At 45.1% G+C, this 22,732-nt stretch overlaps 1 protein-coding gene across 2 annotated transcripts; it reads left to right on the forward strand.

Moving 5' to 3' along the window:
• Nucleotides 1–727: 727 nt before the first annotated feature.
• Nucleotides 728–22,732, forward strand: LAMP3 (lysosomal associated membrane protein 3). 2 transcript variants are annotated; one of them, XR_012674667.1, is made up of 7 exons: nt 728–909; nt 5,424–6,208; nt 8,182–8,304; nt 11,710–11,767; nt 13,614–13,781; nt 17,713–19,197; nt 21,085–22,732. XR_012674667.1 is itself a non-coding variant. In XM_075157298.1 (6 exons), the coding sequence occupies exons 1-6, from the start codon at nt 864–866 to the stop codon at nt 17,850–17,852; spliced, it is 1,320 nt and encodes a 439-aa protein (XP_075013399.1). In that variant the 5' UTR covers nt 728–863; the 3' UTR covers nt 17,853–19,872. The 2 variants fall into 2 exon arrangements, 1 of the variants encoding a protein (XP_075013399.1); XM_075157298.1 differs by lacking the exon at nt 21,085–22,732 and having other exon boundaries at nt 17,713–19,872.

Consider the following 22,732-nt stretch of genomic DNA (forward strand, 5'->3'; position numbering starts at 1 on the left):
GGGCTTGCTTTGTTCCCCCCGCACCAAGCAGGCCCCATGGCAAAGGCGCAGGGCTGGAAATCCAGCCGCGCACGTGGGCAGGCGTAACCTCTCCTGCTGCAGATCTCTGGCGCACGGCTACGCATGCCGGGACCTGCCGGCGCAGCTCCTGTCCCGGCGTGGCGTGGCTTGCAGGAGGCACTTCACGGGACAGAGGTGGGTCGTTGTTATTGCTGAGGGCTGTGTTCGGACACAACGCTAATGGTGAGCCATCCCGGCTGATCCACCTTCAACAAGCTCAGTCCTTGGAGCAGGACTGAAGCAGCCGGCAAAGGCTGCCGACAGCCCCCCAATGGGACCAGAGCCCGTTTGGGGCTCTGCCCAGCCCTCTCTTGCTTTTAGCAGGTGCTCCGCAGAGGTGACTCAAGATGACACCTCTCTCTTCTGTAAGCCTTAACATAAAGAGTTTGGCCCTGAAAAAAGTACTTTTTTAAAGAACCCAGGGGAAAGTAGTGATTTACAGGTCTTAACACTCCACTGGGGTATAGCTGCAGTCTGCACCGAGTTATCAAAACTGGAGAGAGGAGCATGAAGCTTTTCCTGGCCTTGCAGAGCCCCAGGTCTCAGCTGCAGAGTGAGAGCCTGTCCCCCCCCAGTTAGCCCCACAGTCCTTTCTGTTTTCACTTTCTTTCCTAACCATCACTTATTTCCTTCTGTGGTAGTTTACAGACGAGAAGCATCGCTCGCTCCCCACCTCCTTTCCAGCCATGTGACTGAGCACTCCCTGCACCAAGTGAAACTTTTCAGTCCCCAGGGACCTTGCTTTCCTCTCCACCCGCTCCACGGTAAGAAGCAGCACCTCTCAAACCTGCGTCGTGCTGGCCATGGGGAGGAGCGCACGGCAGTTCGTCTTGCTAACCTTCGCCTGTGGTAAGTATCATCCTCCATCATTTCTCTCAGAAAAATGAGATAGACTATGCTGGTTTTGTTCCCTTGCAGTCAGGACAGCACCTAACAGACTGAAAACTTGAAGTAGTTTTGTTGCTAGCACTTTTAATAAAGTCCCACTGCTAAGACATAACTATAACTACATTTAATTGCAGCTGGTAGAGACATAGTCTGGTGTTTTCCTGTGTGTTTTCCCTTGCAGTCTGTGGTGACATGAATTCTGACTCTGTGATGGAGTCAGCTCAAAATAGTATTAGAAGCAGGCTTTTTTGGGCTTGCTTTTCTTAATTAAAAATAATTCCCAGACCACCAGAACTGACTGAGGGTCCTGAGTGAGACAAGCAGAAGTAAAACTGAGGAAGCGTTGCTTGAGTCATTCGTCTGCGTTGCGAGATGCAGAGCGTGATCAGAAAAGCAAGAGTGAGGCGGGGGGCTCGGGGAAGGCGGAGGCAGGCTGGGGCTTAGCTCAACGAGAACCCAGATCAAAGTCACCGTTCAGTCCTTAACGCTGCTCTGTGAAAATCTGGGGAGCTGGCCTGCTCAAGGACGTGTCCCAGCATGTGGAGTCATCCCTCAACACCCGCAGCAGTACAAAATCTGCCAGGTGAAGAAGGACAGAGCGTGATTTAATCTGTGCGATGGCTAAAGGTTTGGGCTCGCGGGCAGGGCGCTGGATTTCCGCGGTGTGTTTTGCCATCGGCACACAGGGATCGCACAGGTAACAACCCCCGTCTCCCTCCCAGCTCTGCTGCGGCAGCGCAGTGAGCAGGGAAACGGCCCAGGGACTTGGCCCCAGGCGGCTCCTGCCATGTCTGCTCTGCTCTCCCACACCCGCTTCATAGCCAGAGTCTGCTGAAGTAGCCCCAAAACGTATACACGAGAGGAGAGCAAGATCAGACTGAGAGAAATAACACTACTAACTCAGTGGTCAGCAAGGGTCTTTTTGACCAGGAAGAACTTGTTTTCTCAGCTCTTTATCCATTTTTGATCGTTCCTTTAGTAATTTGTTGTGATGTTTTATTAATGCCACAAAGTCCCGTCTTTCTGGGCAGATAGGGAATTAAACATAATTAAAGTTTAAGGGATAAAATCTGATGGGTTGGAGGTTTAAGAAACTGCTCCTGTGTTGGAGGGAAACTATAACAGTACCGAAACCTCTCAAAAAATTTTGGTGCTTTTCCAGTTCCCCAAGGACTCAAACCAAAGCAGCCAGGGCCGGTGAGAGTGTTTTCAGGGGTTGTAGGAACTGGGTCAGGTTTTTGTGTCCACACAAAATCAGTCAGCTAAACACGAGCATTTCTTCTGGGCAGCACAAAGCGGAACAAACCTGCTGGGCTGCTGGGCAGCATGGCTGTGTGGTTAGAGGAGACAGGCAACAAATCCCCAGCAAGAGTTTTTCTCACCCACCCCATTACAGGTCGGCAGGCTGAGAAACGCCACAGCCAGATCACGGCACTGAGCGCTCCGCTCCCCACCGTAATGCCTGGGAGCAGGCATCGTGACGTTCCTTTGCTGGCACTGACTGAACCTCCCCGGTCACCAAAGCATGCAAATGGGGTCTCCAGGTCCAGACTGGGGCCAGCAAATTTCTGAGAACTGCCTGATCCTTTTCCGAGAGTTTTGTTCTGAAGCGTGGTGTGCATGGAGGCTTGCTGGGCAGAAACGCAGCCCTTGGCATTTGTAACACACAACTTTGAAGCCAAGGTGAGATGAGGAGATTGCAGCTGCTTGCTCCAGGAAGACACACCGCAGGGAGCACGCGTCCCTTGAGCCAAATGTTGGTCATATGAAGTTTTGGGATGGCCTCATAGGAAAAAGAAACAGAGACTCACAGGGGGATGCAGAGCTGCAATTCGTTGTTGCTCTGTGGCCCCTTTTGCCACCGGAGCCATGAAAATGGCTGCGGTGGGGGGAGCCCTGCAAGTGGCTCCTTTCCCAAGTTGTGCCAGGCTCCCTGAGAGGCAATGCTGCAACGCTGAAGGAGACGTCGTGAAGCTTCCCAGACCTTAGTTGGAGGGTAGGTCAGGCATCCCATGGGCCCCCCTCCCCCTTCGCACACCAGAGCTACCAAACTACCTCCAACAGCCACCCAAGAAGAGCCAAGACCATTAGGTGCAAGCGGAGACCAACCCTTACCCATCCCTGGGCGCTCATGTAGCCAAATGCCTTTTAAGAAGATGACCCAAACCAACAGGTTTAGCAGCGTGGCTGTGCCCCGACAGAAGCTCCAAAATGCTGGGGAGAGCTGTGGGAGGCTGGAGGAGCGGTCTGGCAGGTCACCTGCTGAGCATGAGCCACGGGCCACCCCAAAGACATTTCTGACTTCACCCCTCAGTGACCCTGTCAGGCTGAATGTTTCTCTAGTGAAAAGTAATGAGGTTGAAATGACCTTTTAGGGAAAATGAAGTTTGATTTAAAAGCTGTGGGTGGCATCCAAATGTTAGTGAAATAATGTTTCTCTCCACGTCTGTGAGATAAGCGTTATCTGGCAGTAATCGAAACCAATCCGTTAACTAAAAACTAAGAAGTACTGACTATTTAAGACTTGTGTAAATTTAAATATGGGTTGTTTTGCAATCTTATAGGGGAAAAAAGAGTGAAAATTGCAACTTCTTCTTTTTTGTTTTCATCGTGCCGATACTCTTAGATGCAACTACCTATAGCTGGGATATGGCAACTGCTCTGATGTTCCACTGGCACACAGAGAAGGAGATAAGTATCTGCTTTTCAGCTCTGCCAGCAGGTGTAGTAAAGCCTAGGGGAAAGTGAGAAAATGAACTGAAGTATCATATTAATTGTGGCATTTTTAGGTTCCTTCTGATAAATTCACAATCAGAGGGAACTGTCTTGTCATTTTTGTGGCTTTTCAACTGTATCAAGTTGTACTTCTTTGATGGTAACAGCTACGCTGGCAGTCAAGTATATTCTGTACAGCACAGAGGTGAAACCCAGGCAGTTTTAGGAATATGGACTATACATGTACACTTCTGCTCTTCTCTAGCATAGCCATTTTAAGGGAAAATTGAAGTGTGGGTTCAGATCTATACATCTGGTCTCATTTCTTTCGTTTTGATCTTGAATTTGATTCAAAACCCAGTAGGTTTTATTATTCTGATGTAGTCTATATGTATCCTAAAATGATGAATTCAGTTATTGTTGCAGATCTCTGTTCATGCTGAGTGAAAATAAATAAATGAAAGGAAGATGAGCTTGTGAGATTTCAGCCATTTCCACTCTGAATGTGCCTCTGGCCTTAATTGATCCTAAAATCCAAATCTCGGCAACCTGCCTGCCACAAAAGCTTTGATACCAATTCATGAGAAATTTCTTTGGAAAAAACAGCACATAACAAACTTCTCGGACAATGTGTTGTGGCATCCTCTGTGGAGCTATACCGCTAGGAATATGAGCTGTCTTGGACTTTTGGGTCCCTTCTGTCTCCAAACTGGAGAATTCATCTCTGTCCTCCAGCTAATTTAGGCAGTAAAGCATTTAACTACACCTGAAGCTTCATGCCCATCAAGGAATTCATGTATGTCAGTGATTTATGATTTCTTTTGTAAGTCTTGTTGCATACTTACAATCAAAGACTCATGCAGAAGAGTTGTGACCTTCATCTATTCTACAATGTACTTCTCCCACTTTTTCTTCACTTTGTTATTTACATTTAGGAGCCAGATGTTTTCTTTTCAGTTCTGTAAGGGGGGTACATGTTTCTGTAAATGTTATAAGGTGGAAGCATAGTTTTGGTGCTGTGACTATTTTTAGATGTGGTCCAGAAAGCCCCTGGATGCTGTACTCTGAAATTTCTCATTGCTGAAAGCCTGTCGCTAAGAGGGCTGCTCTTCCCTTGTTTGGAGCATCCCCTTGGGTACCTCCCAGGAGGAAGAACTTCAGGGATCAAGCTAGCATGGCTACAACAAAACCATAAATAAATATCTGGAATTTCCCTGTCTCCCAGACCGGTTTTCCAGACCATTGTGAGTCAGTGTAAGACCATTACGCAGCCTCACTTCCTTCACACACAAAAAAATGTTCCCTTTCCCCATGCTTTGTTGGTAAGTACCCAACCACCCCTTTGCCCGTTACGCCCACTTCGTCTTCCTTAGACCCTGATAATTTGCTTCTAGCAAATCTTGCTGTACTGCTGCCTGCAAGGGAATTCTTGTGCTGCCTGGGATTGTGCAAGGTCTGCTCGCGCCTCCGGCATCCTCTGGCTTCTTCAGCAGTAAAAGCAGCGTGTGGGGAGCTGGGAGCCAATGTGCTTCCACTGCAATGGGTATATTCAGAGGTGTGAAGATTGGGGGAGTGGTGAAAAGTTATGGATAGTCCTACAGCATGTCTGCTTTCACTCTCCTATCGTGACTGGAGCCAAATGAAGAATAAAATCATATCACCCATTTGATAACAAAACCAGTGCAGTTATCTTGTGGGTATCAACAGAAATGTTAAACCATAAAGGTTTCTAGACTACTGACTTATTTGTTTCTTTGCAGTATTTTCCTCCTGCTTTGCTGAAGTGGCCCTGGGGGCCCACCTGTCTCCAGAAACCACATCCTTCCACCATGTGGCTACTTCTGCTCAGCCACTTTCCCTTTATCATTCTTCACCCCATCAAGGCGCCACAGTTCATTTTAACAGCACAGGCTCTCTTCAAACAACACCCATAAGCCATAGAACAACTGTGCAGACAACAGACCAGGTGACAACAGCATCAGGCCAGTACACGACAGCCCAGGCAGGAGCAACCACCATACAAGTGACCAGCCAGAAATCTCCCACAGTGGTATCTACAACATCAGCAGACAACACCACTGCAGCTGGTCAGGCTACAACCCAGGCAATGGAAACGGTTACACCTGCAGTGGAGAACACAACTGTACACCCTATGTCCTCAACCAAGCAAGCCAGAACACATGTGAGCACAGAAACGACAGCGGCAGCCACAAACACAACCGTAAATCACACAACGCCAAATACACAAACGGCAGCTACTGCCACAACTACTACAGCCACGACCATGCGAACTGTAAAGCCCACCACAGGGTCGGGAAATCAAACAACAGCGCGTAAAAGTCCAACAGCCACAGCCATGACCAACACAACAACCATTCGTCCAGGCACCCAAACAACCATCCCATCTACTACGATGACAGTAATACCCACTCTTGCACCGCAGCCTTCTCCCATCCCCACTGGCACATACACCGTTTCCAACGGGAACAGGACCTGCATCAAAGCAGTCATGGGTTTGCAACTGATGGCTCAAAATACACAGAAGGTGAGTGTCCTGGTTTCGGCTGGGATAGGGTTAAATTTCTTCCTAGTGCTGTGTTTTGGATTTAGTATGAGGAGAATGTTGATAACACACTGATGTTTTCAGTTGTTGCTAAGTGCCCTCCTAGTCCAAGGACAGCTCCCGTGCCCACTGACTGAGCTAGGTACACGAGATGGAAGGGAACGTAATCAGGACAGCCAGCCCAGCTGGCCAATGGGGTATTCCATACCATGTGACGTCATGCTCAGTATATGAACGGTAGGCGTGATCCCAGAAGTACCGATCGCTACTTGGTTATCGGTCAGCGCGGGTGGTGAGCAATTGCATTGTGCATCACTCATTTTGTATATTTTATCATTATCATTATTATTTTCCCTTTTTCTGTTCTATTAAACTGTCTTTATCTCAACCCACGAGTTTTTCTCACTCTTACCCTTCCGATTCTCTCCCCGTCCCGCTGGGGGTGGGGGGAGTGAGCGAGCGGCTGCGTGGTATTTGGCTGCCTGCCGGGTTAAACCACGACAGTGAGGTAGAAGCACTACAAGGCTGAGCTTTGTAATGACTGTTTCTTCATTAGCTGGAATTTATTCTTCTTCTTTCAAAGTAATCTTCAGAAGTTAGCTTGTATGATAAAAATAAGTGGTTTGCTACCAGTCCAAGGCCTTTTCTGTGCCACAGCATCTCAGCTGCTGTACTTTGGCTTGTATGATGATGTCAGTTGGACGTACGGGTGCTTTCTTATTTCAGCGATCTATCTGTGGTAGCAATACTTGGGAGGGTAGGTCAGGCTTCAGTGTTATTTGTGTTTCCCAGAATGGGAGACTAGTTAAAATCTGAAGTGACTTCAGTGAAGGGCTTGACGTTGTGAGTTGCAATGAAAGCAAGAATTTGTCAACCCTCAGACTTGGATTCAGAGGTGGGTTGTCTTGATGCTGACACGTGGAGATTTTAGGCTCACAGAAACTGCCAGGCTGGATCAGAGCAGGGGAGCTGGTACCCTCTTCTAGCAGTGATCCACTGTGAATGATTCAGCAAAAGATGTCATAAAACCCAAAATGGTGATTATGTCCCTCAGAATTAAGGTTCTGTAACCTCCATTTATAAAATACATGGGGTTACATCCTCAGGCTCTGGAGTTCATGTGCCATCCCCATTAGAAATCCAAATATTCTTGCCTGGAGTCTGAATGTTTCTAACATGGGATGAGTATCTAATGTTGGTGAAAGTAATTTTCATAGAATTGTAGAACCATTTAGGTTGCAAAAGACCCTTAAGATCATTGAGTCCAACCGTAAACCTAACACTGCCAAGTCCACCACTAAACCATGTCCCTAAGCACCACATCTACACGTCTTTTATCCCTTGTCCTGTCTGAAGCCAGGCAGGGAGCATTGTTCCCAAGCTCACCAGACTACAGTGAGATGTTTATTACAAAAGGTGTGTATGAGATGAGACCGAAGGAGCCAAACTATGTATTCAGGGCCCCAGAGCTCTCCTTCCAGGCTACAACGTGGGTTGGCTGATGCTAGAGATGAACTGTGCCGGACTCAATGAGGAGCTGATACGAGGAGCACCACGTTGAAGCCAATCTAACCACTGCCTGCCTCTGTCTTCATCTTTCCTCTGCCTTCAGGCACAAGTTCCCACTGCTCCCTCTTTTCAAATTACCACTGGTGTTCATCTGAACCTGCTCTGAATCATATCAGTTCGTCGAATGAGCAGAAAACGATTATCTTCTGCCAGCTTAACGCACTAGAACAGCTCGGTGCTGTGTCAGACAAGCGCTAGTGCTGGTTGACGAGCGGGGAATGACGCCGGCAGCCAGCCGTTTGGCTGCCACCGCCACTGCCCTGTTCACTCAGCCACACAGAGCCTGTCGGGAAAAAAAAAAAGGCAGCTATAAATCTCTGTGTGTTTCTTATTAAGTTTTCCTCTCCTCTTCATCAGCAGCCCTGCAATGTCTCTTCTCTCCCCAGAAGCGGATGGAGTACATGGCTGTCAACCCCAATGAGACACAGACTTCTGGCAGCTGTGGGACGGTGCGGTCTGAGCTGAACATAACTTTCAGCGGAGGGTTTATAAACTTCACCTTTGTAAAGGTAATTGTTGCATTTAGAGGGCAGGAGTGTTTCGGATTGGGGAGCTGGAACTCAGGCTGCCTTTGATCCAGCTTGTGCTGTGGGAAAAGGCATTTTATCCATCTCTATGCCTGTTTTCCACCTGTGTATAAGGCATTATCACTCCTGTCCTTCCCAAGAGGCTAGAATCATAGAACCATGGTTAACTCAGGTTGCAAAAGACCTTTGGAGGCCACCTGGTCCAGCCCCTGCTCAGAGCAGGGCTAACTTCAGTGTCAAATCCGGTCTATTTGAACTTTGAATTTGGAAAGGTGAAGGGCAAGCACAGTGCCTTGCCGTCCTTTGATACCCAGTGCTAGAGAACGGTGTTAAAGCTACCAGTCTAGCAACACAAAGTCTAGCAATAGCCCCAAACAAAATCTGCATCTCATTTTTACCTAGGTAAAAATCTAGTGGGAGGGAAGGCCGGGTCTGCTGTTTGCATTGGAGCGGGACAGAGGGAATGGGTTTGGGACTGGAGTCCCTGCGCGGGAACAAGGCGTCTGTGCCGGGAGCTCTGACTCGCACTATGAAGTTGCCCTTACGAAATGGTGTCTAGGGACCACCTGAAGGCAGGTGAGGTTCGTCATTTGCTTCCCATAAACGCCAAGTATCACAACTGCTCAGCCAAAAGGTGGGTGGGTGTTAAATCCAAAGGGCAGCCTAGGCAGTTGTAAGTGCCCAGGAGCCACGGCCCATCCGCAGCTGAAGGGGCCTAATTTCATCTATTTCTGAGTGGAAAATTCCAAAAAAGTGAACTACAACACCGAGATTGTAGATAAGTGCCCTTAAAATGCACCACAGGGAGACTTACAAGTACCCACAGAAACTCGGGCAAGAGAGAGGCCCTGCTTACGCAGTGGGAAAATGAGCTTTCTTTTTGACGTTGATACCATGTTCCCCACTGGGACCGCATCGGATGTGGATGAGGCTTTAACTGAAGCTACCAAGAGCGCTGCTGCTGTTACAACCACAGGAGAAAATTGCTGAGCGCAGCCACCCTCTTGGTTCCTCAGACATTTACAGGGTTACATTTTGGGAGGCAGCACGCAGTGCTATTTATCTGAAGGCTAGTAAGGGCTGGGCGGTGATGCCAGAGGGCTAAAGACAGAAGTTAATATTGTGTATAAACTCACTAATGGGCAGGGAGGAACACGGCACGGGTTGGATCCCGACAAACTCTGAGTGCAACATGCATCAAGGCCATGTCCTGGAGCTCCACAGCAGTTCAGAGCTGCATCTGGCCATCAGCGCTGATCTGTGCCCTTCAATTACTCAGGCCAAAATGTCAATCTTACAGCCTGGTTCCAAGCTCAAATTAGTGATAATTAAGAAAAGTACAAATGGTTAATCAGTCATTTCCACAGAAAGTCCAAGAGGCAACAGCAAATTATACCACACCAGGGTCATTAATGCTTGAGCAGAGAAAAGATTTCAATTAATAATCATCTTGATTTTAGTTTATGGCAGAAAGCTTTCTAAAAGCTACAGAGCAAAAGTGAAGTGAAAAATCAAGGAGCTGTTTTAAAACAAAGGATCAGTTCAGACCGTGAGTGTTTGCTTTAAATGTAGGCTTCCTGCAACAAGGGGAGCATTTTCTGTGTGACAAGGATCCTTAGAAAAAGTCTGGTGATTCAAGTACCCATGAAAGCCCCAGCTCCAGCAGTGCTGAGGAGAGCGATGTGAAGCTTTAGGAGGTACTTGACCTATCTTGCCCTGAAAAAGGTGGTTATTGGCACAGCATTAGACAATCCGCCCTTCACTTAAAGATAAGCCTCAAGAGCATAGCAGGGCTCGGCTTAGACTTCTTTGAAATTCAAGTTAATAAGAAATCATTTTGCTGCTGTTTTTTACATGTTTGGCCCCCACAGTCTCTCTAACTCCTTTGAACCAGGAGTGCTCCAGCGATGGCACTTCTGATTTTCACCGGTGAAAGCAGAGCTGGATCAGGCCCCGGGGCTGGGGTGCTGGTGCGGGGTAGCGGGAGGTGAGCGGCTGGCTCAGTACTCACCACTGCCAGCTGCTTTTTGCAAAGCACTTGAAAAAAGGAAGTTTTTTCACCCACAAGATGTGAAGTAGGAGCAGGTGTTTTCCCCAAGCGAAGTTATTAACTGTGGCCAAACAGAACATAGTGCTGCCGCCAAAAAAATGGTAACATTTGACCTATTTATGTCTTTAAGTAGGAATAATGCTGAGAACCTCTTCTCCGGTGTATTTCTTAAACTTTCCCAATCCACCCTACCAGCTTTTAAACTGCGTAATGTTAAAACTGGGTGCACAGGAGACGTTCCTGTCTGCTGCCATTTATCCACCAGCTGCTCTCACCAGTCCCTGTGTGCTCACAGCTGGAATTAGGATGAATGTAGGATGAATGTAGGGCTGCTACACAAAGACTCACGGTATACCCCCACGCTGCTACCAGGGACAGCTCGGAGGGCTGGCCCTCCCTCGTGACGGTGCTGGGGAGGACAGTGCTCAGTGCACCAGGGGTTCAGGGCAATGCAGGCAGGACGTCAGCTGGAAATTTTGCTCTGTGCTGTTGTACCAGGTGCTTTCCAGGTCAGCAGTCTGTAGGCATATGAAAAAAAGCCAGCCAGCACCGACGGTGTCTGCAGGGTGAAAAGAACAGCTACTTCTCCCTTACACAGACACATCCAGGTTGCCGTTTCCTCATTCGTAGTGACTGCTGTTGGCAGACAAAATAGGAAACGAGTGGTACTAGCATGGGATGAGCTCCCGATTCTCAGCTTGTTGCTGACCTCCCCCAGTTCAAAACAACGATGAAGACAGAAGCACAGCTGCTTTCTGCAGTTTGCTCACGCGAAGGGCATCTATGCATAAAGTGCACTGCAGTGCCAAGAGTCCCAGGTGCTTCTAAAGGTGTCGGCTTAGGTCCTGCAAGCAGTCAGACTGCAGGTCAGCAGGGATTAATTCAGTGCAGGATTACTCACGAGAGCACTGTAGGGACTCTCAATGAAAGCAGCACAGGTGAATAAAAATAAATTGGCCTTATCACATGCCTGTTAATTTGTGCAATGTACAATATTTGCTTAACTCCCTCCTACTTTAGGTTACCACAGTATCACACAAATGTCTAGCTTCAGCAGTGCGTGCAAAAACACACCTGCATGGTCCAGTTTCACTGAACTGAGCAGAACTGGTGATGTAGCTGAGATTGTTGCATTACATCAGCTTCTTACCTATTAGATGGAGTGATCTGGAAAAGAAAAAGCAACACATCCAAGCAAGTTGGTTCTTGGGTCTTGAAGGTGATGCTTTAAAATGTGTTTCCTTGGGAAATTCTTTGTGACCATTTTGCTGTGGTGAATTGTATTTTTTTCACAAATATGAGATGTATTATGAATAAAGACATATCTTCTTTTGCAGCAAGCTCCAACATACTATGTCAGTAAAATTGAGACCAGATTACAGTTATCTGCTGAAGGTCAGTGATTCTACATTGTCTTAATTTCATATCAAACTGTTCTGAGTGTGGGATAGGCTTTCATATCTTTAAAACACTGTATTTTGCAAATTATGTATTTTATCAGGCTTTCAACATGTCATTCACCTAGATCTTATGGCATGAAAATGGAAGAGAAGGGACTGGGCTGCAGTTTCATCAGAATTGTTCAATTTTCCTTTTGTCCTCAAAAATTTTCCCTGCCTTTCTTTACTCTTTCAGAATAGAGATTACTTCAAACCTAAATTTAAGATACAAAACAGTCCTCAAAGGTTTTATCTGCAAACACACAAAAATGCTGCGACTCCAGTTCAGTTGCATGCGCCCTTCCAATCTAATATGCAAACTAAATGAATACAGAATCTGGATCACGGAAATGCAGAGCTGGATCCAGACTGCAAATACATCAATATGGAGAGGAGGTGTGTCTGACGTTTTGGTTTGGCAAAAATAAGAACTGGACACAGGCTGAGGTTCTTAAAACTATCCTGAAATCCTAGACATTGTCTGTGCTCTTCTCTGGCAATCGGATTTTCTTTTTCTTACATAGCCCTGGTTCTCGCCGTTTGAGTAGTAGCCATTTGCTACCTCCTGAGAAATACTAAGAGAACATCACTTAGGTCAGAGAGAAAAATGCTGAGCCATCACTCCAGATTTTGTCTGACATTAATTTTGCACAAATTCTTCCTGATATATCAAATCTGTGACAGAGTAACGACCATATTATGTCACTTCTCTGCTTGTTACTCGTAAGTATTTGGATTTATTTTTGTCCCTGAAAGAAGAAAAACAAATCAGGAGCTTGACCAGGTGTGTCCTAATTTTTCTTCTCACTGATGAGCCTATTCTGATCTACAGAAATTAAAGTAAAAGAAAAGCTGATCCAGAGGACATGTCTGCTAGGGATGTTCTCAGTCTAAATGATCAGAGTTTTCCTGTGCATTGCTAAGTGCAAATTGCAGCAAAGACAAACTAATCGGCTTAATCATAAGTTTTAAAATCCTCAAATACACTTTGAGTCCTCCACAGTGATGCTGGCAAGAGACAGGGTTCTCCCTGGCTGTTTGTTACTGCCGCTCTGCCAGATCTTGTCATTTCACAGTCCACCAGCAGTATTTTTGCAGTGAGCAAGCCTGTATCTTTTTCTAAGACAAAAATTATCGAATTAACGGTATCAGTACACACTGGTGTACTGATTTTGACTAAAGAGGACCAGGGGTACGCTGGCAGATGTGGTTGAGATACAGTGATGCAGAGTCCGTGATGTGGATGATTTGTCTTAAAGTGGTACATCTGCTTTCAAAGGAGGGCGTGCATCCAGGATATGCCCAGGTTACCAGAGCTTTTCATGCTTTGAACTTGACCCATATTTTCAGTAAAGTACTGTGACACTGAAATATGTTTAAAAACATATTTAATACATAAAGCAATACAGACTAGATATGTCAAATTCCCATGCTAGAGATGGTATCTCTGTTTTGTCTGGAAACAGCCGTGCTGGAGACGTAAGACAGTTGTCTGCTCCTGTGAGAATCCAGCCCCGTCATGAAGACTCAGATTGTTAAACTGGGATTTGAAGAAGCATCTGAAATTTTAGCCACTTTTTCAGACCCAAGCTCAACTGAGTTGCCCATTGGTAATTAAAGCACTCATTTAAACATGGAAGAAATGTAACCGATACATTATGGGGAGAATGTCCATGCTATAGTCACATCTGTGACTGCTGCTCTGCCAAAGCACCGTGGATCCTCCATTTTATCTCAGAAAGATGTTGGTTCCAACAGAGTTAGTGTGGATTCTCATTTGTCTCTCTCTTTATGGCCTCCAGGTATGTTTTGCTATGCAGCCATACATGAGAAACTGTTTACAACAAAGCTGGGGAATTCCTTTAAGTGTGCCAGCAAGCAAACCTTTGGCTTGGAGAAGAACTTCCAGTTACTCGTTGTTAATATGCAGCTGCAGGCATTCGATATTGTCGGTAACCAGTTTGGAAAAGGTAGGTAGAAAGGATACCTTTTTTCCCACCCTTCCGAGATCTACATGTCAGCATTCTGGTAGCCTGAGGTATCTCCTTCTGCCAGATTATAACCACACACGTGCAGTGACCCTATTACACCTATAGCACAATCACAGCTTTGTAATAGCTCCCAAATCCTGTAACCTGCCGGCTGCTGTATTCTCACCCTTTTCCGAGTCATTTTCAACACAGTGCTAATACCTATGGAATATGGAAAAGTATCTTTCCCTCCTACATTCAATACCTTCTATGTCACCTTCTCATTAAAAATGTTCAGTTCTACAGCCACCGTTTTATTCTTCACCCGTTTTCTGCCAGAGCAAGCGGAGGTGTGTTCACCACCATTGCACTGCCCAAACCCCTAATATGTCCAGTTCAGTTCAAGGTCACTGTTCTCGATATAGTCAGATTTTAGCTATTTTGAAAGCTCTTGACATTCATGATGTCCCACAGCTGCAGCAGCAAAACTGCCAGCTAATAAGGGATATTTGTGAATGCAGGATGACACTTTCAGAGCAGCTGTGTCTAGACATGATGAAATGCACTCCTGAGGAGGAGCACAATTGGCATGCTCCCTAGTTTCAGAATTAAATGGGATGCTCATCTCTGCAATTTGTCTTTTCCTGAGTACAGCCACAAAGAGGCAACCATGTAGCTTAGTAAAAGACAGAGACAGACCAGTACTGACTCCCCTGGTCCCTGCAGTGCCCACACTGTGAGAATGTACTGAGGCTCATCACAGCTTCTTCCCTACACCCACACCTGGGGTTCCTTCCACAGGGAAATGAGATGTATTTAAACTAGATATAAGGAAAAAATTTTTTACAATGAGGGTGGTGAAACACTGGAGCAGGTTGCCCAGAGAGGTGGTACATGCTCCATCCCTGGAAACATTCAAGGTCAGGTTGGACAGGGCTCTGAACAACCTGATCTAGTTGAAGATGTCCCTACGGCAGGGGGGTTGGACTTGATGACCTTTAAAGGTCCATTCCAATCCAAACTATTCTATGATTCTATGTTGTCGTCCTTGTTTCTTGTCCAGTGATGCAGCCAGGTCTGCTGGCCAAGGTCCAGGACTGCTGGGTGCACCAGGAAACTCCTGTGTCCCGCAGTATGGACACTCTCACGGTCTACTGCCTTACTTCTTATGAGATGCATGAAAGATCCTACAAAAAGCAGAGAGGTGGACTAGATGGCACCCTGTGGTCTCTTGCAAATTGTCCATCTTCACATTTCTGTGACTTCCCCTCAGGGTGTTTCCATACAAGAACTCAGGTGGGCACATAGGCTTATCAGCTCTCCAGCCCTTCACATGCACTAATAAAACATGCCCTTCTTCTGACATTTGACTATCTGCATGCTTACAAAATATTGCCCCTGTATTCTTCTTTTTAGTTTAGATCTGTCTTTTGACTCACTTTGGCTCTGTTTCTGATTCTTCTTTTGTTAGCTCAACATTTTGGCTGCCTTTCTTATTCTAAAAAGAATATAATGGGAAACAACATCTGGGGCTTTTTTAAGACATGGACTTTTTTTTTTACATACTTTTCTTTAAGTCGGTAAAAGTCACACTGAGAATCCAATCTATGCTCTCATTCTCATGAAGATTTTTTTCATAGGATAAAACTGAGCTGGAACAACTCATAGGATCCCATCTGGTCCCCAAACTCCCATTTGAATTTGTACAATGAATGAGTTCAGCTATGGCTTTCGGTATGGCCTCACCTCCAGCAGAGACAGAGCTTAGAAAGACTCTCGCTCCCTCTTCCCCCCAAGGTCAGGGCTAATCTCTGCTAATCAACACCATATACAAAATTAATTAATTAGTTTTGCTCTTAATCAAAGGGCTGAGAAAGCAGCTACCACCTCTGAAATAATTCCCCAGTGGCCATGAAATAGTTATGAAACTGTTATGTACCTCTGCTGTGTATGCAGATTTTGAAAGACAAAATCCCCAGTGAAGGAATGACTCTATACACATCACTAGCCTCCTCCCCTCAGGTTTCTCGAGACTGGTAGTTTCACTTCTGTTGTTCCTGCTTTGCTTATCTTTAAAAGGGGAAGAAAAAGAAAACACTAATGATCATTGGTTTCAAGTTCCTTACAATTTTGTACAGACTGCAGCAGTGTTACATCAATAGCTTGGCCTGTGCGAGTCTGGAAAGCTGTAAAAGTGTCTTCTGAACTGCACTTCAGTATATCAGAAACAATTCCTAGAGTTCATAGCCAAGGTTTCGTCAAAGCAAAATGGCCAATTCAAACATCTCTGGCTTTTGCAATACTCAAATGTAAATACTCTTCAGCTCACTTCCTTAGCAGCAGGCGACATTAAGCAGACAAAGCTTTTTTAAAAGGCTAGCAGAATGCTGATGCCTTTGGCTTTGTGGCATTGCATCACATGAAATCACCGTCTGGATCAGAGGAGAAGAGGATCAGATTTTGGGGAGAGCTGCGTGGAGGCTCTGGAGCTGTGACATGATGTCATGCACTCCACATGCTCCCCGGGCTAACTGCCCACCGTTGGCGTAGACTCCCACTGGGGAAAAGCCCAAGCTAAGCTACAATCTGTGCCAGCAGAGTCATCAAAATTAGACAATAACAGAGGACTTTGTCTCAGAGCGCTGTCGAAATCTGCCTTGGAATACTTACAGGGAATGGAAGAGGCGGAGGCTGTTGGATCTCTTAAACCTTGGGTATAAACTGGATTCACTGCTGAGTTGTGATATACTTTGGAGTTTAGCTGATCAAGCTACCCTACTTAGAGGATAGTTTGCTACTCAGATGCTACTCAGAGCATCATGCTAGAGGTCTTTCTTTCTCTGGAGCCCAAGGAAAGACCATTCCTATAGATCAGATGTAAGACATAGGTCTGATCCAATTCTGGGATAACACATCAGTGATCATTCCCACACCTTCCCTTCACTCCTAGGGCTACACTTGTTGTATTGTGACTTTGAGACTGATCCTGCCATTGTTACTTGGGTAAATATTCCATTTATGTCAGTGACCCAGATGGTACAGCCTCTCCATAGGAAAGCTGCCAATTTACCCCAACCTGGAAGTTCATTTTTAAGTAATGAGTTTTCATTTAATCAGAAGATGACTTGGATATTCATTTGGGTAGGGACCGGCTGAGGAAGTCAGGATTTGCCCCGTCTGTAGCTAAGAGGTATGTTTGGAGTGAATATATCTTTGGATGTTTCTTAAAAGATATTATTTGTGTCAAAACTTTTTCTGATATCATCATATGTACAGTAAAACCACAATGGTACTGCTAAAGCAACCCCTTGAACTAAGTCCAAGGCTTCTGCTGTCCTAATCTCTTAATGTTCTGAGTTAGACACAATTATCCACAAATATTCTGAATTAAACACAGAGAACCATTAGAATTTGATTCTTCTTAGGAAAGACTGACTTAGCTAGGATCCTTGCTGCGCTAATGATGTGCTGGACTATGGGCTCCCTTCTCTGGCCTGATGCTTTTTACTGGGCAGAAGCAATTGGATGCCACATAGGAGCAGTTTTTGTCCATGCAGGTTGTGTCTTGCTCTTTATTTTCAGACTTGCAGTTTGTAGTGTGATGCTCCACATCTGCTGTCAGCAAGAAAACCTCCTGCTGTGCATGTACTGATCTTGATGGTAAAACAATTACTGCGGACATGAAAGAGCAGAGTCATTCTCCAGTGAAGCATGTAGCTATTTCGAAAGGTCAAGTATTGTTTTCTTGAGATAAGATTCACCACAGATAAAAATGTATTAAGTATAGCTCAGAAAAATGAAAGGAAAAAAAAGGAAACAAGGTTTTGAGATCTTCTGGCTTGTATTTGCTAACTTTTCTGGAATATAGATGTATAGTCTAGGAGTATGGTGTTCTGCTATAACACATTCTCTGATCTCCTTTTACTTTCAGAAGAAGAATGTTTTCCCGATAAAAACAGCAAAGCAGCTCCCATCGCGGTTGGCCTGAGTATCCTGGGATTGTTTGTCATTGTGTTTGCTACATTCCTGATTTCCAGAAGAAAGCCGCATAGAGGATATGAACGTATCTGAGGTGCCCTTGTACTTCCAAATGTGTGTAGCAAGTAGCGAAGTCAGTTTTAACTTCTACCTGGCAATCTCATTGCCCTGAAGCCATGTTTTTAAGTGGGATGACATCATGTGTTTAAAGCTAATGAATATTTCTGGAAGCGATTTCTTTAAGGTGGGAAGGAGAGAACTCACACCATCTACTTCAGGCTATTCTTAGCATCTAATTTAGATGTAGTCCAGAGGACCAAACTGAGGAGGCTAAATTCTTTATATTATCAACAAAAGACTCAATTCAGACCACCTAAGTCAGATGCCTAAAAATAGCTTAAAGCGGGCAGTATCACTATCCCCCAGAAAATCCATCAAGTTTCTTAAAGATGGCATTTAGATTTATTAAAATAGATGAGTCCAGTGATACGACCTTCAAGTGAATACAGCAGAGGTCCACAGCTGCAGATAACCCTGTTAAATCAGAGCTCAGTGAAAGCCTTGTGAAAACATAGAATCATAGAATAGTTTGGGCTGGAAGGGACCTTTAAAGGTCATCAAGTCCAACCCCCTGTCATGGGCAGGGACATCTTCAACTAGATCAGGTTGTTCAGAGCCCCGTCCAACCTGACCTTGAATGTTTCCAGGGATGGGGCATCTACCACCTCTCTGGGCAACCTGTTCCAGTGTTTCACCACCCTCATTGTAAAACATTTCTTCCTTATATCTAGTCTAAATCTACCCTCTTCTAGTTTAAAACCATTCCCCCTTGTCCTGTCACAACAGGTCCTGCTAAGAAGTTTGTCCCCATCTTTCTTATAAGCCTCCTCTAAGTACTGAAAGGCTGCAACAAGGTCTCCCCGAAGCCTTCTCTTCTCCAGGCTGAACAACCCCAACTCTCTCAGCCTTTCTTCATAGCAGAGGTGTTCCATCCCCCCGATCATTTTTGTGGCCTCCTCTGGACCCGCTCCAGCAGGTCTATCTCTTTCTTGTGCTGAATATGCTGAAGTCTCAGGGCAAGTGTAAGTGTGACTTCCATTCATAAACAAGTTCTCATCCATCCTGTAAATATCAGGGTTACGTTTCATAAGTTCTTGTTTTTTCTTACTAAGCCCTTCGGAAGAACACAGTGGTAATATGTGACTCGCACCCTGGAGGCAGTATTTTTAGAAAATTTTCTAGTTTCCAGTGACTGTGTATGTAAATAAGAGAAGATTACCCAACTGAGGTCACACAGGGTCTGCCTGACCAGCATGTGCCAAAATTATCACTTGTCATTGCTTGTCTCAGCCCTGCTGCAAAGATGTCTGAGCTTCTTGCCAATAATCCTTGAACTGCAGCCTCCTCAAGCACAGCACATTAGAGCAATCTGACACAGGTAAGTTTATCCTGCAGCGTTATGTTGCAAACCGCACAATTCAGGAGCTGATTGACAGGCAGCTGAGATGTCTGTGCAGCAGAACTGGACAGGCGTTTGGAGGCGGTAACTCCATCCATCTGCCACACCAGGCCAAGCCATCCCACTCATCGATTGGTGCCCATGGCACAGCATCCCTTTGCCACACAACGTGGAATCATAGAATCATAGAATCATTAAGGTTGGAAAAGACCTCTAAGATCATCGAGTCCAACCGTCAACGCAACACCACCATACCCACTACACCATGTCCCTAAGCGCCTCATCTACATGTCTTTTAAATACTTCCAGGGATGGTGACCCAACCACTTCCCTGGGCAGCCTGTTCCAAGGCTTGACCACTCTTTCAGTAAAGAAATTTTTCCTAATGTCCAAGCTAAACCTCCCTTGGCGCAACTTGAGGCCATTTCCTCTCGTCCTATCGCTAGTTACGTGGTAGAAGAGACCAACACCCACCTCGCTACAACCTCCTTTAAACAAAAGAATCATCCATTAAACAAAAGACTGAAGTAATCTGCAAAAATTCCTTGTTGTTAGTTTAATCTGGATCTAAACAAAGTAGAAATGCTGGGAGAGAATTTAATTTCCATTAATAATGGCCCAAATCCTGAGCAATAATTAATGGTGATGGAACCTCACTGGTAAACCGATGATAATATCTTGTGAGTTTAATTTCCCTTAAGTATTTTTAAAATAGTTTTGACATTTTACTAGCATTTAACCATTGAGAGTTTACTTATTTAAATCAAGAAAGAAAAGAAATCCTTCTATTCAATGCATTACTAGAAGATGCTGGTCTGTGACAAGTAGAAACATGGTCATACTGTTCCATAATCGACATAATATGTAGCTGTGGAAGTAATGAACAGTCTCCAGAAATGTTCCCTTTGAGTCTGAATGAACCAATAAATAAGAAAGATAACGACAATTTTGAAGCACTTTTGCGCTTGGAGAAACATTAGACAGAAGTCAGAACCAGCTGCAAGCAAGGGAGGCAGTTGAATACAATTATAAGGTAAAGTAGCACAGGAAACAGAACACCAAACTTTCAAACCTTTAATACAGACACGGTGATTTGAACTGTATTCAGTTGAATACTCAAACTGAAATCTGAGTGTTTCGACTATTATTTTGTAAAAGGCTCCAGCACTGTTAATATTGCTTAGTCACCTTTGTCTAGCTCATTTTCACCCTTCCTCCTTCCCCCCTGGTTAGTGGACAAGCAGCCCACTGAACTCTGGCATTGTTCAGGCCCTTGGATTATAAGATCCCTCTAGTTCTCAGGGTTAGTTAATACTATTAATCTGTTGTTTAGAAAGCAGATTTTTATACTTGATTAAAGCAATCACATTTTTTTAAAACAAGAGAATTGATGAGGTGTCCAGCAGGAAAGGTAAATATATGGAAGAGCTTCCATTCAAAAATGAGCCTAACTATGCGATAGTGATGTTACTGTCCCAAACTGTTACATGTGGACATTTTAACAACAAACACTGCCTAAAAAGCTCAGCCCTGCACATGATCTGACCCTACGCCGTTCTGACCAGTGATCAATAGACATCTTTCCCATTCAAAACTAAGACCTGTTTCACATGTTCTTTGGATTGTTGGGTTGCATGATCTGTACAGTTTGTTATTTCGATTGATATGGATATAGCATTTTCTTGTTATGTTCTGTACTGAAAAATCTATGTTAATATTCAGTCTTTTAATGTTTGATATCATCATGAGGAGAGAAAACTGTTCTTCATGACTGATAATTCTGTGTTTAATCTTGTGACACCCTCTGGCATTTTTACTGATGATGCAAAGTTAATGTTTTTTCCCCCTCCTTTTTTCTTTCTACAGTGAATCAAACTGTTGGTGTTGAACAATGTTTGGATTCAGGTTTACCTGATTTGTTCTTATGCTTTTTATTGCTATTATTTGTTTGCTATTTTTATGAAGCTGCATACTGCCCTTTCTACATGAATAATACTCTGGGCTTGCTCTAAACAGCACGTGGTACAAAGCGATGAAGCAACTGGAGGCTCCCATGAAATGCTGCCAATGTGCAGCAAACTGAATCCAGTGGAGTTAGTACTTTACAGTAGTAGAGGGTCCACTGGAAAATTCCTTACTGCATCAGATCCCAGCCCCTGAAGTGCAACCTTTCTCCCACTGCAGCCCAGCCTGCACGCCATCACCTCCTTCCCTGACCACAAAACACACAAACAGCCTGCAGCAGGGACGTGTGTCGGCACGCCAGCGTAGCAGGGAGTGTTGCCTCTCTGAATTTAATGTTGAGTTAGAATTAGACAGCCCAGCTGCTCCCTGAGTTGCCATATGCAGCTTTTAAAGCTGATGCCTGTATTTGTTTTCTGCCAGAATTTAGGTAGATGTTTGGCTGGCACTTTCTTATCTAATGGAGTTGCTTTGAGGCCCTCCTCCCAGTGGGAAGACTCTATAGGTGTAATTGGTCTTGGCTGCCAGACTTTTTCTTTCAAATATCTTGTCTGAGGAAACATTTTGAGCAAAAAGTCTCTAAAGGAGCACCACACAAAGAAGACCCTCTTATGATAAACTGGTTGTACGCTAGGTGGGCCATAATAATTATGCCATGGGCAGCAGTGCACAGTTTCTTTGTTTCCTGTCGGTACGGATGTAAATGAAGACAGTATTTTCTAAGCCTGGCGGATTGCTTCCCTTCCAGGGCTGCTCTTTGCCATAGTCAGACTCTTGTTCAGAAACCTGCTGACTGCTTGGGACAGGGCTTTACCAACCAACCTGCCCTAAAAACCTGCATGCCAAAAACCTTCACAGAGTCAGCATGAGCCCATGTACCCAGAGAGCTGGGAGAAGAGCACAGCCTGCTGTAGGAGGCGGCAAGGCTGCAGCTGGCTCTCAGAGTGACCAGCAATGTTGGTCTCGGCAGCCCCAGCTCACTTTTTCGCCCCATTGCAGACTGAGATCAACCCACCCCTGAACCAGAAGATAATGACCATGATGACATGACGCATCCCATCAGGGAAGCTATGCTTAACTTGCTTGCAAGCGTATGCTGGTCAGGATACAGTGGGGCCACTCATAGAAATTAGGAAGTGAGCACATCCCTACAGCTCCCTGATGCTCTGCTGCAGCTCTCACCCCAGACCATTCACTATGGTCTCTTGCACACCCAAGGTGTGCCAGACCCAAGGGCATTCCATGAGTATGATGATGTCATACTTAGCCAAATCGCCAAGGACTTTATAAAGCAAGATTTAATTTCTTTCAGTCCTTTTTGCTCTCTGATGGACAAACAAAGTCCAAATTAAAAAACTGCTGTTAGTTCTGGTTGAAAGAGGAAGGGAGATGTAGATTAGCTTCTTAAGTGTATGCATATGGTTTGGTTGATCACTTCTAGCTTGCTATAATATATGGTTGCTAGAAATCAATTTGCTATGAGAAGTAAGATATGCTCTTTATTTTTCTATTATTGGTGTTTCTATAATAAAGGTTGTATTTAGTCATTAAA

The sequence above is a fragment of the Calonectris borealis genome, chromosome 9, assembly GCF_964195595.1.
Source record: "Calonectris borealis chromosome 9, bCalBor7.hap1.2, whole genome shotgun sequence".
NCBI lineage: Eukaryota > Metazoa > Chordata > Aves > Procellariiformes > Procellariidae > Calonectris > Calonectris borealis.

Bases quoted from the DNA above. Each gene is read 5' to 3' on its own strand.
- LAMP3 (XM_075157298.1), top strand. From the start codon at position 864: ATGGGGAGGAGCGCACGGCAGTTCGTCTTGCTAACCTTCGCCTGTG. The intron at 11,768-13,613 runs GTCAGTGATTCT...TATGGCCTCCAG, and splicing joins ATTACAGTTATCTGCTGAAG to GTATGTTTTGCTATGCAGCC. The intron at 13,782-17,712 runs GTAGGTAGAAAG...TTTTACTTTCAG, and splicing joins CGGTAACCAGTTTGGAAAAG to AAGAAGAATGTTTTCCCGAT.